Below are 16,852 nucleotides of genomic sequence, written 5' to 3'. Positions count from 1 at the left end.
GAAGCGAGTATTAGCTACTACTTAGTATATTGTAACATTATTGACAATTTGTTTATTTAATTGTACTCACATGTCTTACTTTGGCTATATAAAATACAAAATAAAAAATAATTGTTCTGTAACTGCCCTTAATTGACTTTTTTTTACACAGGAATGACTAAATTTCCCTTTGCTGGGAGCCAGGGAAGGGAGAAGCCTGTTTTAATAGTGTCTGATTAGAGCAAAATAACAAATTTTAAATGATGTCCTGCATAAATTACTGTGGTATAAATGTATAAGCATCATATGATACCCTAGGCTTTCCCAAAAAAATAATCTTTGCAGATACACATAACACATATTTATGTGAACATTACAGTTTGTGTAATCTCATGATTTACAGTGCTTTTTACAGGTTATAATTTATAAAACACCCAACTTTAACTTTCTTTGGAACGCGAGTTCCTTGGATTTTAAAATAGATGTTTCTTACAAGACCAAATGAACCACTAATTAAATTTTCCCCTGCAAAATTTTCGCTCCTACAAGCTAAATCAACTTTCCAGCTGGACACGAAACGATGATTTACAGTACTTTCTCAGGTATTAATGTACAGCAGCTATATAGCTGAATGATATTAGGCAACGGCAATAGCAACAACAACAGCAGAAACTCCAACAAATCGTGATACCTATTCATGTAATTTATCTCCCAACCACTTCTCTGACAAGGGGAAATCGATCAGCCCATCGGGAATAACCTGTAATCGTTGTTTAGAAGTGCTGTAAATGATATGCTCAAAATAGTGCAGAAGACCTAAATAAGTAGCACTAGTACATGCAGAAAATGTCCATAGAATATTGTCTACTGGTCTACAAAAGAAAAAAAGAAATGCTTCATGCCTTCTTTGTCAATTAGAATTCCAAGGAAGAACAGAAAAAATAATAATAAAAAGATAAAAATACAGTCCGTAATTGAAACTTAATTTAACCAACTTTATGTCACACAATCTCAACTTGGGTATCAGAGATTCAGAGAAGTTGAACAAACCTGCAGCTATTATCTGATGAAGATCCACATCCGAATTTTCATTGTTGCAGTTTTCCTGTGACGGATTTTTTTACAAGGATCAAATTTTTAGAAGGATCTCAACTTCTCATGAAAAGCCAAGAAAATATCAAGCAGAGAAAAGTACATAGCTATATCCATAAGGAAATTAAGATTTAATGTTTATTTAAGATACAAACAAGTGATTTTATGTCTACTAGTGAACTCATCCCCTGATTAATTTGCAGCAACAAAGATTAATACCACCAGGAAACAAGCAGGATCTTATACGCAATATTCCATGCAAGGATTTATAGGATTGTTATTCAGACAAAAGAATAGAGACATTATGGGTTTTGGCATAAGAGCTACATAATATCTGAAGAAGTTAATTATAAGATGTCGTTTCTTTCCTCTTCCTAACCAAAACAGTTTCACTATGTTTGACTGCAAAAGTGCATTTCTCAACGTGAGTTTTAATAACATACGCAGAGGAAGCTTGGTATTTTACTTCTCTTAAACTTTTATCCCAATTTATCTAAAGAGGCTTTCACTCCAGGTGGGTTGAATATCGACTGCCTTACTCCTATAGTAGCAGCAAAGCTGTCTAGAACAGACATCTAAATCGAAATGTTAACACCATTTACATAATGAGTCAGTCACAACTAATCCAATACAATACAAACCCAAATGGAAAACATTTACTGATTTTTGAAATAATTCAGAAAATTCTATTGTTGGATTCTACCAAGTTTCTAGATAAGATCATGTTTCCTAAAATATTGAGAAATCTGACTCCTTATATCATATGCTTCAGAACTCAACTTTTGAACAGTTTAAGCAGTATTTAAAAAAGATAATGACCCAGTGAATAGGAAGTATACCATCTTGTGAAAGTTATGGATATATTTGAAACACAAATGTTTGTACAATCAAGATTGAACCATTGGAATTTGGGGAGTTCTAGCTGCATGAAGGTTATGATCAGGAGGTGGTTGTGAAAACACCCCCTTTGTTCTTTCCCACCTATTTCCACTCCCTCTCTCCACCATTCTCTCACAAATTGAATGAGCAAGTATGCATGCAGGTGTGTAGGGAAGCATGAACAACAATGCAGATTCTCAAATGTTGCATGTCTCAACATAAAATGTACATGATTGAAAAAGATGCAACTTTTACCTGTGCACATACAACCAAGCTTCTTGCAATGAGCTGAGACAATTTATGTAAAATGCTTACATCAATCCCTGGATATGCCAGAAGGGCCTTCTCTGATGTGTAGTCAAAAATAAGTGAGCATATGGTTGACGCCATCATGATGTAAGTTGAGTCACTTGTTCCCTCTGGCCATTACAGAGACAATAGCCTTGTATAAGAAAACAAATAGATGAATAAAATTTGATGGGAAGAGCTGATTTGTGTTAAATATACACTGCATCTAACAATTTCAACCAGAACAATTTTGTATGGCTTGTATCTAATTTATCTTACATATTGATGGGTCCAGAGGCACCAGATCGGCAAATCCATTCAGTAAAATACCCAACTCCCCCATAAGACATGAAAGATAGGAAATTTATAGTAGTGGACACTGGACAGCAATTTTTGGGATACTATTGGTTTCCTAGAGTGTTCATCTCTGGCATTCACATATTAAAAACGCTAACTCAAACAGCCCGAGCTTCTCAGTAACTTGTCGTTTTCAGGTCACCGTACCTCACTTTGTGGGTTCATATCACTAATATGGATTGGGCCATTTCAAACACTTGTTAAAGTGAGCTTATTTTATACTTCCTCAGTTTCTATTTAGTTGACGCGTTTGATTTAGGCACATATATTAAGGAGAGGAGAGAGAGTGGGAGAGAATGAAAAAGCAAGTGGGGTAGCTTGTAAATGCAAGGTAAAAAATTTACCCCAAAAGGAAACGTGTCAAAAATAAAAAAAACTTGCTAAAAAGGAATACGTGTCAACTAAAAAGAAACGGAGGTAGTATAAAGTTTGGGTTTGACTTAAATCAGGTATACAGGCCTAGATTTAGTCCCTTTATGTTTGTGTGTGTGTGTGTGTGTTGGTTCCAGTCAATTTAGACATGGGTCAGAATCATGTTGGGTCAGGATGAGGTTCAGGTCAGGTCAATGTTGAATCTGGATTCTGGTTAATGTAGGGGAGGGTGGGAAAGGTGGATTAGGTCTTCAGTTTTCTTTCTCAAGCAAGTTGCATTCAGATTTGTAGCTAAATATAGAGCTCAAATCTAGATTAAAGATTGTATAAAACCCATAATACAAACATAACTTTGATCTACATAGTACATGCATAGGGGTGTTGTAAATTTATTCATTAATATTTATAGATCAAAAGCAAGTAAAAACACACAGAAGACATCTTATTCAGATCATTTTCAGGCATGGGCTATTAGACTTGCCCAAGAGTCAAATTTGTTATGACTTGGGTTATTTCAGGTTTTATATCAAGAGTAGCTTATCAAGGAGCCTGCTTTCAGGTCTTGCATCACAGATCTAACAGCTGTCAGTCTTTTATTCTTAGCTAGAGTATCCCATAAAAAGAAAATGTCGTATGCAGAAGACAAAACATTGAGATGCAGAACACGTATTACTAGATTAAGCTCAACATCCTTTGCCTTTGTTAAACAAGTTCAGCAAATGTATGGAAAGAGTAAAATTTAAGTGTTTTTAGATATACAGATTTTTCATCACTGTCCAAAGGCAATATGAGAATCTGACATCCAAAAAAGGTACCTGTCCAATAAGCCAATGCCTTCAAGACTTGGACAAACACAGCTTCATCCAGCTGAACTTTGATGTGTTCCCTCTAAGGAAAACCAGGACAAAAACAAAACCACAAATAAATGAATAAGTACCATTTAATGTAAAATAACAAAGGGAAAAGAAGCAATATTGCTAGAGGCATTACCTTCAACAAGAAGTTTATAACTGTATCACATATTAACAATACAGAATCACTATCCTCACTGAGACGGGAATCTTCACTCACTAGTTGTACAAAATACCCCATAACCTGCCCAGGAACCAAAAAAATTAAGATGTAAAAAAAAAAAAAAAAAAAAAAAAAAAAAAAAAAAAGAGAGAGTTAAGCTGACACATATTAACAAAACAAGGAGACAAGGAAGCCAAAATCAAGGAATAATTACGAATATTGTATTGCCACTCCAAAATAAAGAAGAAATTGTATTGCCAATTTTACTAAGTGGGTTAGGACCATAGAAAGTTCCCACAATATATTCATGGGCGTTCCTTCACTCATTGAAACTTTAAGAAAGCTAGAAATTCCCTTTCCCCCAATTTAAGGCACATGTGTGTTCAGATAGTGATAATGCTGGACACCAATAGAGGAAATAACAAATGTGATAACCAAATGAGCATTTAGAGAAATGAAACATCAATTAGAGTCCCAAATTTATACTCACATCAGAGTTTAAAGAAGAGGTGCATCAAAATAAAATAAGCAAGCAATCTGGGAAAAATGAACAGCTCCACATTCTGGTAGAATAAGAGCTTTTCCACTAAGAAGGCAGTTGCTGGAAGCATAGGATACAGAAATTGTTGCATACACTCTGCAATTATACAGAATAAAAAATGATTGAATAATCCTGAGACATTAATGACTGAGGTAAAAAGAGGGGGTTCTCTTTAGCCCCACCCCCCCCCCCCACCCCCCTCTTTTTTTATTTTCTTTTGGTATATTATTGCAAATTTACTGCTGTATATGGGAGCGGCCAAGTGGGAGCAACAAAAAGAAAGACATGTTGCCCACAATCTCCATTCTAAAATCAATCAATAACTAAATTCCATTACCTTTACAAAAGAAATTGCATCAACACACAATTCTATTCAGTAAATAATTAGCTGGTCATATGCATTATAATAATGAGGGAAGAAACTTACAACTTTGTAAGATCCAGAGGAAGCCAGCATTTTGACTCCTTCAGTTGTCATTGTTGCTTGGCAGATCATGGGAAGCAAGAAGCTTCTAGATAGAAAAGGACTGCCACAGAAAAATATATTAAACATGCTATTTAAACTCAGAAAGAAATTTTATTGACTTTGAAAATGTACATTGTACTTAAACTTACCTTAACTCATTTTCACCTTCAATTGACAGCAAATAATCTAGGAGCTCCTCGACCTTCTCTTTGCTGGCAAGGGGAGTCTCTGCCAAGTAACTAAACAAAAGTGTATCAGAAGCAACCTCAAAGGGGACAGATCTCCGATGTTGAAGCTGACAAAAAAGAAAAGAGGAAAAATAGGCATACCTTCCAACAAGTCGTACAGAAGCAAGAAGATCATCTCCTTTCTTTTGACCGTGATCCTTCACACCATTAAGAATAAGTTTAATATTGTGAATCTTTTAATTGTATTTAATAACACCACATCATTACCTTTGCATCCTTAAGATATTCAAGGACTACTTCAACTGTCTCATTAAGTCCAGAAATGACCTTTGTGAATGTGCCTTCACTAATAATACTCTCTGCGGTTGCAGAAAAATCGTCAGTGTCATTTATTAATCAATTAAGTGACTTGTGTCAGTAAAATGGAAAAAATTAGAGCTACCACATAGAGACACATATAATCATTCGTAACTAACTATGAAGGTAGGAAGAACTCTACATTCTAGCCAAGCAGAAAGTACTACTTATATATGGACAACTAAAAGAAGAATATGCAAACAAAAGTTTCCACAAATACTGGTGATACTACAGAATACAATATATAAGAATCTTCAACTGTCAAATTCAGCAAACAAGAAGGTGTGGGGGGGGGGGGGTGAATAATCAGAATGTTCATTGTAGAGCAAATGATTACAATTTATATTTAAACTAGTCTCCTAGCCAAAAACTTTAAGATAGCCCCAATAATCAGAATGTTCATCGTAGAGCAAATGATTACAATTTATATTTAAACTGGTCTCCTAGCCAAAAACTTTAAGATAGCCATTGGTTGTGTTAGGTAACTAGCTTATTTGAGAAAAATTAGCTTATTTGACCAATATTAGCTTATTGGCTATTGAGTAAGCTAATTCAAGGTGTTTGGTGGGAAGCTTATTTAAAGAGCTTATTCCACTAATAAGCTCTTTTTCAAAAGCTCCTTTTAGGAGCTTTTTCAATTAGCTTATTCAATTCTTATGGTGAAACGACACCGTTACCCCCATTTAATTAGAAAAAACCTATATGAATCACCTACCCTGCAATTAGCTTATTGGTCATTTCACATAACCAATTAGCTTTAAACAATCAGCTATTTACCAATCACTTTTCTACTATAAGCTAATAAAATAAGTTAGTCAAATCAGTTAATATAATCAGCTAGTTAAAATCAGCTGATTTTCTCCAAACACAGCCATTAGCCAATGCCCCATGAGGTATAAATCTTATGCATATGTACTCAAGATGACTACATTTTTCAGAAAGAGATCAAATCATCAAATTACCACTACTTTTATCTCCCTTAAGGCATATTTTGTAAGGAACCATTATGAGATTATTGATATAGTGTATTGGTGTGAATAGGGTGCTAATCGGTCGAGCCAAACCGAAACTGTGGTCAGCTCGGCTCATGTTGTAGCAGAGCTCAAAACTTGATAAGTCAAACTTTGACCGGGCATTGACTGATCCGATATCAAGCTGTTCACGAACATAATTGACTTATTATTATCCTTAATTTACTTGCATTTATTTATTATTAATAAAATTGTAGTTTTGTGAGTTTTCTATTTTGACGACGAAACTAACTTATTATTGTGTAATATCTAGGATGAATATATTGTTGCATATAGTCATATACACATAATATATAATCTTCATATATTAAAGAATGTTTGAGCCTGTTCACGAGCTTTTGGAGCCAAGCTTGGCATATCTCAGCTCAGCTCGTTAAAGTCTTGAGCTGAACACAAACCCGAGTTAGGCCACCACAAGTCAAGCTTTGACCGAGCCAAGCTTGAACTGTTCACAAACAAGTCAGGCTCATTACACCCCTAGGTGTGGTGAGGATCAAATTCCAACATCGTCAAGACTCAAGACCGTTGGTTGATTTATATTCTAAGTTAAAGACTTAAAGTTGACAAATTTCATATCGTACACTCCAACATGGTCAAGACCTCGTTAAGTTATCTTCTAATTTAAAGTTTCCAAGTCTCATATCGCATCTAAATGACCAAATGTTTAAGAACTAATGCAGATGCTCTGAGAGGTCTGAATAAATTCCTTTTTTACTCTTAAAAGCAAAGAAAATGTTGAAAAGCCATTACCTTCATCTTCACTAAGATTAGAGATGAGTTTGATGATATTTTCGACCAATGAAAACACAATGGCCAAGTTACGTCTCTTTAAAAGGAAGGCCTCAGGATTTGATGAAGCTGCTTCATATTTTAAGTATGCCAGCTCATTAAGCAGAACAGCAATCTCAACCCGTGCTGACTCTAGAACAAGTAACAAGCACCTGAGAAACAAAGAAGAAGAAGAAGAAAGAGGGAACTATAAATTTAAAAGTCCAGCAGTGTAAACAAATTGAAATGGAGGATTGAAAAGCAGAAATTCACATGTTGCCTACCTTTCAGATGGAAAGGACTTAGTCAGATCCGGGACATCCAACTGGCCAATCAGCCACCCTTCTCCCACCATAGCTAGCATTGCCTCAGCCACAATAAGGGCCTGAATCTTTTGCTCCGCAGCTGCAAGGAGAGACAACGGAAATCAGCCTTAAGATTTTAAGCTTAGAGTGGAGCAAGGCTAATAAAAAGCCAGGAGAGCTTATAGCAACAATGTATGGCATTCTAACAAGTGCAAAGCTTTCCCTTTGATCCTTCTAAAAAAGGATTGAAGTTCAACATTCTTTGAAAACAGGCATCTTAGACCCTCTGTAACCCAAGCATGACACAGCTCTTGCTCAATATATATAGTACAGTAGGCCATGAGCTAGAAACATACTATGTAATTAATTTCACACAAGGAAGATATAGATAGAAAAAGGCTTTGGCAATCTTTTTCTCAAGCTTGTTTATGTGTGTTACGAGATATTTCTAAAACTATGATCATGAAGTTAGCTTTTTACAAATAAAGCAGATAATTAAATGGAAAAAAGCATGAAAAGTAGATATTATAATAGCAAGATAAACATACCAACACGATTCTGTAAAATATCCATAATTCCAGCACGCACATAAGCAGACCATTTATTATCGGACATGGCTCGGAGTGCACTTTTCAGAGGAACCTAAAATATTTCAAAATCATCATAGAGGTTTTCAGAGTCATGAATAACTCAATATGAAAAATCTAAACGAGATCAAATCGACAATCATATTATAACCATAAACGATAACATGACTGCAGTTCGCAACAGGCTACACAAACACCTTCTTTTTTTTCTTGGTTTATTAACAAGTATTAATACAATATACTGTGACAGACAGTATGTGAGCGTGTGAGTCACCTAGACAGCCATGTACACTAGGAGGGCACCTTCTAGCCATGAGGTTAGAGGTTCAATCCCCACTAAGGACAATTTAGGGAAGGGATTTCCTTTCCTTTCCTTTCCTCTCACTCTCCCAAGTTGTCTAGCCCACTAACCTGGGTTCCGGCCCAGTAGGGCCCTTCATCTTACCTACCCAAAAAAATGTACAATAGGAAGGCAAAGGACAAAGCCCATATTTTTTAAGGCTTGAGCTATGATGGAGCAACTTGTCTTCAACATCAAGTAGCATCAAGTATCGCTCATAACCTATTAATTTACTTGTAGACTTAAGAAAAGAATATAAAACCTTGACGAAGGGAAGCTATACCATCATAAATCCATTAGTTTCATTCTTTCTAAGTGTCCCGCAAAAAATGCCTACAGTATTTTCCACACTTTAACAGGCCAAGTTTGCTTCAACATATTTTCCAAGCTATACAAGTATCTTTCTTGAAAGTAGATTGACCCCAAATGCCCAATTCATCCCAGACAAGGCTAGAGATAGATGCAAAAGGAAAGAACACAGCGGACATAAGGGTACAAGATGATAAACAGACTTCCTCCTCGAGACAAACTATAATGGCTTGTATTGTAAAAATGATTGAACCCAATTCATCACAGACAAGGCTAGAGAAAGATGATGAAGGGAAAGAACACCAGTACATAAGGAATTTATCACATACAAGGCTAGAGACAAACTACAATGGCTTGTATTGTAAAAATTCCTCCTCTTAAGAAATTCCATCACTAGGATCTTCTCTATGACAACTGCCCAAGTAGCAAAGCAAGCTTTAGGTGGAGCTAAACTGATTGTTTTTTAAAGTTCCACTCACTTTCTGTTTCACAGTGTTTTAGAAAATTCAACTCACTTTTACATTTTTTATTTTTGGTAAACTTTTTTACAACCTTACTCTACTTAACCCACACTATCTACACCTTTCCACCCACTCACTCTTACTTAATTCACCATTTTCTTACCACTCATTGTTTCCAAAAATTCCTGAACACAATTACACAAGTCTATAGTAAGGCAAACTTTTGGGAATGAAAGGAGAGTATATATATGTTATGTGATTTATCATGATGGCAATACTTGTTACAAACTATTATGTTTGCACAATCAACTATTAATTTTGCGTATGACACTAATCCATACATAAAGCCAGTCTTATACACCCCTTGTCCTAAAAGTTATAGAAGAGACCAAGTTTCTGGCAAAGTCCATAGTATATAGTCTTAATTCAAATCCTTTTTTCCATTATATAATAAAAGATTTACTATCTGTCAGAACAGAAGATCTTTGCCAACTTCATCTCCAAGCTTTAATATAAAACCTTAATGCATCATTAGGGCTTCTATGGATTTACAATTTTGTTCGCAGCCTTGCCGTATAAAGAATGATCAAATTCCAAGCCACTTTAAGAGCTTGAAAGAGTTTACTTATAAGCATCATCAGGAGTTTGAACATACCGAATGATCCGATGAAAGGATAACACAAAGAAGCTGGAGTAAGTCAAATTTCAGAGCATTTTGAAACAGAGCAAACTGCCTAGCTATGGGTACAACCTGAAAGATAAAGATTCAGTAAGAGACATCATAATTTCTTAATGAACAGGCAATAGTTGTGATGCAGGAACATGTTTGAGAGTTGCTGGAGACAAGATCAAATATAGTTTTCCAAAAAATAAATTTGAGGGAAATATTTAAGCTAAAGTATGAAACAGCTTCTTAAACTTTGTAATAGGGGGAAACATTTTCTAACTTTTATATCTAAAACTATTGTTGCTCAGTCATCCAAAACGTATGAGGGTTGATTATTATTCATTTCCAAATCCTTGATTTTAGCAAAATAACAAAATGGAGCTGTCTCATGTAATTTACATCTTTGAGAGTCAATTAATGAATATAGGTTTTCTGTCTCAATTTGAATTCTTTTAGTCACTTTCAACTGTCTTAGCATATATAAGTAACTTCCTAGCCACATTACAAATCAATTCTTACAAATGAGTGGCATCGGGATGGATTGTAATGATCAGTTTTCTATAGATGTCAACCTTTGCTTAGTGCTTCTATGATAGATCCATATCCTTTATCTTAAGTTAAAGGTAAACACAAAAACCAATTAATAGTACTGATTCCTTGATCTTTATATTTTATTCAGCTCCAGTCAGTTGAGAAACAATTTTACTAAATATGATTTACCCGTCCCAATGAGTGCAAATACACATCAAACAGAAAGTGTTTTACAGATTAGCTCACCATAGTTGCCAACTCTGGTAAATGTCTGCCTATAATGACATCCACAGAAACTTTGCTTAAGATGAGTTGGAGAAGTCTCAAGGAAAGTTCCAAGACCTGAGAACCTGCAAATAGAGTCCACAAATCACTAAATAAAAAAAGGAGGTATGCATATTCAAACATCTCAACAAGAAAAGATATCCCACACAAAATACTTGTCAGCAAACCATTTGCTACAGAACTCAAAACAAAGAAGACAAATAAATCATAAGTAAACTACAAGAAGATGACAGAGCTATTTTGTTTTCATACCATCTGGAAGCGAAGGCAACTGAATAGAAATCAACCTCAGGCCTCCGGACTCAAATAGCGTAGCAACTCCCTTGTCAGAAACTGATGAAGTGAGAAACAATATTTCATAGCATTCTTCCAAAATAGAAGAAGATGCCCTGCATTTGAAATGTAAAAGCTACTAAGTATGGCCATTTGACTAAGAGCCTAAGACAACAACTTCAAGACCTAAAAGCAAGTCTAGGGTATAGATACATAACATGAAGTGCAACAAAACCAGCTAGCTAAAAATGCGCAGATTTGACAATAATCTAACAAAAATAGCTTTAAGAAAAAAGTATTACTCTTTCTCCATGATTTCAAAGATTAAGGGTATCTTTGATACCATGTCTTCAGACGCCGCTATTTCTGGAACACGACAAAATGCTGCAAGAACTGTGATGCATAGGTGCAGATATGCATCACGATTGTCACTTCCGCTATTGGCTGTACTACCTTTACCCACACCTATCAGAAATGCATAGTAGATCACGATCAAAATGGGTCTCAAACTTCTGTTTCATCAAGTGAATTGATCGTGCAGGAAGCTAAACCAAAAAAAAAAAGGCAAACAAAAATCACAGACAAAAGAAATTGGGGGGCATAACAGCTAAAGAAAGTTTAAGATACGTTATTGATAATATTTTAAGCTAATTTTCCAAATAAACAATTAAAAAAAAAAAATTCTTAAAACTCAGCTCAGCCAACAACATTACCCAGTGCTACCTATGGAAGTACGAAACCAAAACCAACCCCTCAATCCCACATCCCACTTGTCTCTCTACTCTCTATGAAATATTTTTCCTATCTTATCTTAATGCTGAAATAAATCCATCTAAACCCAAGTAGTTTCATTGAAAATAATCAACTTAGCCATATACCCATGAACTGAGCAAATCATGTTCACCTAAATATACTATAAGTCCATAAACCTTAACAAGTTGGAATCCCCCACATCCTCCAATTCTACCACCTTAATTTAGGATTTCATCTTCAACAATGCCAAAATCCCCATAAATTGTTTTAAAAATCAACACAATCGAACATAGCAAGCCTAATGCAGGCACAAACACGGACATATACACGATACTATAATCCATGATGGAAAATACTCTTGCAAAATTAACAAACCATAGTAACACTATTATGACAAACCTAATATTAATGCCATAACAAGGAGCTTAACCTTAATAATCCTAGCCAAATTCTTCACCATATAGTTATTGCAATAAGCAGTATTTATGGCAGCAATTGTATCCCAATTTCATAATTATTTATAAAATTAAGCATCATAATTAAAGGAAGATTCAAATTAACACACCCAATACAAAAACTGCTTAAACACAATATATAAAACAAACAAAATTTGGTAAAATTATGAAGAAAAAAAACACTAAGGAATGAATTAAAAATGAATTACCAGTACGTAAAAGGCGGTCGAGGAATCGAACACCAACAGCATGATACACCTTAAGAATGGATTGTTGGTCATTCTTGTCGCAACAACGGGTGACTAACAGTAAGCCGGCGAGACGCTTCTCGTCGGTTTCGCCTCTTAATAGGTTCAAACAATCTTCTAGCATTGGCACCCGAGTTTGTTGCTCCTCTTTCTCTACTACTTCCTGCAACTCACAAATTGAAGTTGAATATAATTTACAAGAGTAGCAAAAACTCTAATAGCAATGTAATTGAAGATGGAAAGTAGTCAAATACCATGAAAAATGAACAAGATGAGCTCTTTAATTCTAATGAAGATGGATGAACAAGAGATGCGCAAGCCCAAAGAGAAGCCTATTTCCTCACTCCTCAGTCGAGAATTCCAGACAACTCAGAGTTTGTGATTTTGGGTTTGTATTTTTTAATTTAACTATAGATTTTTGACAAGTTTTTCAAGAGGAGAAAAAAGACCACTATACCCCTATATTTACAATACTTGTTAATAATGCCATATTAGCCGGTATTTTCTCAACATCTACTACCTCACTTAGTCACTGGATGCTAATTTGCATCGTTAATTAGATAAATTGGTGATGAATTAGATAAAGTTATATGCTGTGGGTGATAATGGGTTTTAGCAAAGTGATATTTTGGTTTGAATGGGCTTGGTTGAGCTAATTTGATTCATGGGGCTAATTTAATTTATTGGGGGAGGCATTTAAGAACTTTTTTAGCCTTGTAGAGAGGACTGGGAAATTATGTAGACGAAATTTGATCCCGGATTAATATGACTAATTGATTTGTGATGGTTTTGTTTGTTGCAATGCAGAAATCCAATAATACCAACAACAATTACAGATGGTTGGGTCATGGAAGGAACTATTTCAAGCAAAATATAATAAGTAAAGTGAAAGCTTATGTTGGTAACCTATTAAAGGTGAGAGAGTTTGGTGATACTTTTAATATTTAGCAAACCACTGACTTGTGGGATGAGATTGAGTTTTGATTTTATTTGCTTGTCAGATTGTATTATAATTTCAATGTCTAACGAAACATATAATGAGTTAATACCTAGTAGATTTGTCATTGTTTAATGAAATATAACAAATAAATCAATTTCCTAGATGAGTAGAGTAGAGCATTATCAAATTCCTAACTGTTAGGGATCATTAGAATATAATCAAAAGCTTAAAATTTGAGGCAAGAAATCTACAACTTAGTGAATTGATTGATCGTGGCATCATGAGCTTGACCGAGAACATGGAGTATGAGAGTAAAGCATAAAAGCGCAGCTTGCGTTTATTTGTTGAATTTGAATTATGGTTTGAATTGGGCTTGGTTGAGCTAATTTAATTTATGGACCAAATTAAATGTTACCGGGAGGGGGGGGGAATTGAGAAACTTTTTGGCCGTATCGAGGGGATTGGGAAATTATGTAGAAGAGATTTGATCCCGGGTCTTTATTATGACAATTGACATGTGGTGCTTTTGTTTATTGAAATGCAGAAAAACAACAGCAATTACAGAAGCAGAAGGTCAGGTCATCGAAGGAACCATTTCAAGCAAAATTTAATGAAGAATGTGAAAGCCTGTGTTGATTACCTGTCTAAGGTGAGAGTTTGATGATGCTTTTAAAATCTATCAAATCCAATAACATTTAGGATGAGATTGATTTTGATTTTATTTGCTTGTCAAGTTGTTAAAATAGTGTGCTTCTGTTGGATGCTCATGTTATTGTGTCAGTAGAAATATGACCGGACTAGTAATTTGAAATATGTGTTTGTAGCTATATAAACATCATCCACCAAAAGTTTAAGCTAAACTTGTGACTTAAGAAATTTGAAACCCCATCAATTAATTACCATAAGACAACATGCATTATATGAGCTCATAAACTTTTTATTATTATTTTGTGGTTTAACGAAACATATAATTAGTCAAAACCTGGTAGATTCATAATTGTAGATTGACATAGAACAATCAAACCAAATGCCTAGACTAGTAGACTAGAGCATTATCTGAGTCCTAACTCCTCGGGATTATTAGAAAATCAAATTGAAGCTACTTCCTTATATTACCAAAAGGTTTAAAAGTGAGGCAAGAAAGTACAACGTAGTGAAGTGATTGATCCTCGGATCATGAGCTTGACCGAGAACAGTGTATGGAGTATGATAGTGAAGCAAAAGTACAGCTTTGGTAGCTGATCTTTCTCGTACTGGTAACCTTAATAGAGAGGAGGGCTTGGGAGTATTTAGTTTGCATTTATTTGTTGAATCTTAATTTTGTTGTTTGCTACAGTGCCATCTTCATCCACTAGATGTATCATTTGATTAACTCTCATTACACCCATAGTATGTTAACTACTTCTATGCTATGCACTGTTCCAGATTCTGCAAAATTTAGACTCAGACCAACTTCTTTTTAGGCATCAAGAATGTCTACCATACAATAGAAAGAACTTTCTTGTCATGTCATCACTACCCCAAATATTAACCCTATTATGCTAGTTAATCTTCTTGATGTTTTTAAAGATTGATGATCTCTATTTCAGCTTTTAGTATGTACCAGTGTGGCCGTGTCCTACTCTCAACTCAACATAGGTATCAGATTCTTAACGGACACTTAAGTTTTTCGCTTTAACACCACACTTATCGCAAACCACATATCTGTAGGAAAAAAACATAATAAGATATGAAGATTGAAGAGAAGTTATGTAATGTTTTTAATCTTAAGGATTGAGAACACATATGTGTTTTGCTACCATGAACTTGATTTCTGTAGTCTACTTGGACTGAATGCATGGTTATTTTCTGACTACTATTGCCAATGTGGTTGTTTACAGAGTTGGCAATCTATTTCTGGCCAAGATGGCCTGTCATCTGATAAGCGCCCTTTGCAGTACAGGAAACCTCATAATGGTTCAGGAAGGACTTCTTCTTGTACCAAGGGACATCAAAAGAAGGAAATAAGTAAGGACAAATTGTATATTTTGCTTGCAAATGTTTGTTGTCTATGTTTTTATGTGCCTTCTTCCAGCATAAGTTCTGCAATCATCATCCTTTTGTTTGTTATGTTTCTCTACAATTTTTCTAAGTAATTAGGCATTAATTCCCTATTTTGCTGCAGATGGAACGTTTTAGTTGCCTAGTTGTCTTATATGAAAATTGTTACTGGCAATATAGGAAACCTTGATGAGGGTTGGTCTGACTTCAGGTGACCTATCACACTGGACCATGTGTTTGGCTTTTTTTGGTCTCTTGCCATGCTTTACTCATCACCCCAAATCATTTTAAGACTAAAATTTTGTTGTTGTTGCCATGCTTTACTCATTCAAATCTGTCAGGGTTTGTGACTTTGTGCTTAATTGGAGTATATAGAAGTCAGAACTGAGATACTTTTGTAATGTATCTTTAGAGATGGCATGGACATGAATTGCATGATGAATTCCAATGCAAAGAAGTTACATAAGCCATGTGTAAGTAATGAAGACCGACAAACATGAAGTATAAGGGTCTTGTTAACTGTTAAACTGTTGAGGCATCTGCTAACCCAGTCACCCTTTCAAAAATGAAGCCAAGTGCTGATGAATTAAAGGATCCACAACATATCTTCAAAGAATAATCCTTGCAGATATATAACTGACTATGAGGTTTAATATGTGCAGTTTGTTTTAGACTTTTAGTGTCTAAGGCTATGTTCACTTCACTTGATATAATGTGATATGATCTGATCTGATCTAAATTTCTTTGATATGATTTGATATCCGAATTTGACCTTTGACCTTTGACCTTTGACCATACGTATACAATAAAAAATACCAAATGAGATGTCGTGAATTGTTGTATTATTGTGTACTTTCCGAATATGAAACAATCTTATTTTGATATATTTTTTTGAAAAAAAAATTATGAAATCACTACGGAGTAATATTTAGTAATAAGGAAACGCAATAAAAAAAATTGTAGTCTAAACTGGTTTGATCATTTATGAAATAAGCATATTCTTAAATAAGTTGAACTGAACATGTAATAACCATCCCAATATGCTTTATATCTAAAAACATATCACCTGTATGATTGCTTGATTTGTGTCCAGAAAGATATGAAGATGCGCATGGCGATGAGGCTTTCTCCTGGTGGTATTTGATGAACTCATTACGAAATTCTGCTTCTGCTTCTACGTCTGCGTCAACGTCTGATGATGATGATGATGATGATGACGACAGCGATGACGACGATGAAGATGATGATGATGACTTCTTTTGGTAATGGTAATTAGTTGGTGGCTGACTGATGTAACTAGTCGTACTAATTGGTTGATGACTAGTT

General features: G+C 34.9%; 1 protein-coding gene across 3 annotated transcripts; it reads right to left on the bottom strand.

Annotated features, from left to right (window-relative positions):
• Positions 1–240: 240 nt before the first annotated feature.
• On the bottom strand, positions 241–16,852 carry LOC110689235 (neurochondrin-like). Of its 3 annotated transcripts, none has more exons than XM_021865965.1 (18): positions 16,593–16,849; positions 12,508–12,709; positions 11,393–11,555; positions 11,070–11,206; positions 10,779–10,882; positions 9,990–10,085; positions 8,186–8,279; positions 7,617–7,737; positions 7,315–7,505; positions 5,444–5,535; positions 5,318–5,373; positions 5,138–5,227; positions 4,950–5,049; positions 3,958–4,062; positions 3,783–3,855; positions 2,206–2,369; positions 1,030–1,084; positions 241–739 (listed from the first exon to the last, which is right to left on the bottom strand). In XM_021865965.1, the coding sequence occupies exons 1-18, from the start codon at positions 16,677–16,679 to the stop codon at positions 684–686; spliced, it is 1,986 nt and encodes a 661-aa protein (XP_021721657.1). In that variant the 5' UTR covers positions 16,680–16,849; the 3' UTR covers positions 241–683. The 3 variants fall into 3 exon arrangements, with proteins under 3 accessions (XP_021721657.1, XP_021721658.1, XP_021721659.1); XM_021865966.1 differs by lacking the exon at positions 16,593–16,849 and adding an exon at positions 12,801–13,025; XM_021865967.1 differs by lacking the exons at positions 241–739; positions 1,030–1,084 and having other exon boundaries at positions 2,206–2,392; positions 16,593–16,852.

Source organism: Chenopodium quinoa, unplaced genomic scaffold (assembly GCF_001683475.1).
Source record: "Chenopodium quinoa cultivar QQ74 unplaced genomic scaffold, ASM168347v1, whole genome shotgun sequence".
Taxonomy (NCBI): domain Eukaryota; kingdom Viridiplantae; phylum Streptophyta; class Magnoliopsida; order Caryophyllales; family Amaranthaceae; genus Chenopodium; species Chenopodium quinoa.
This window is presented reverse-complemented; position numbering and strand designations above follow the sequence as displayed.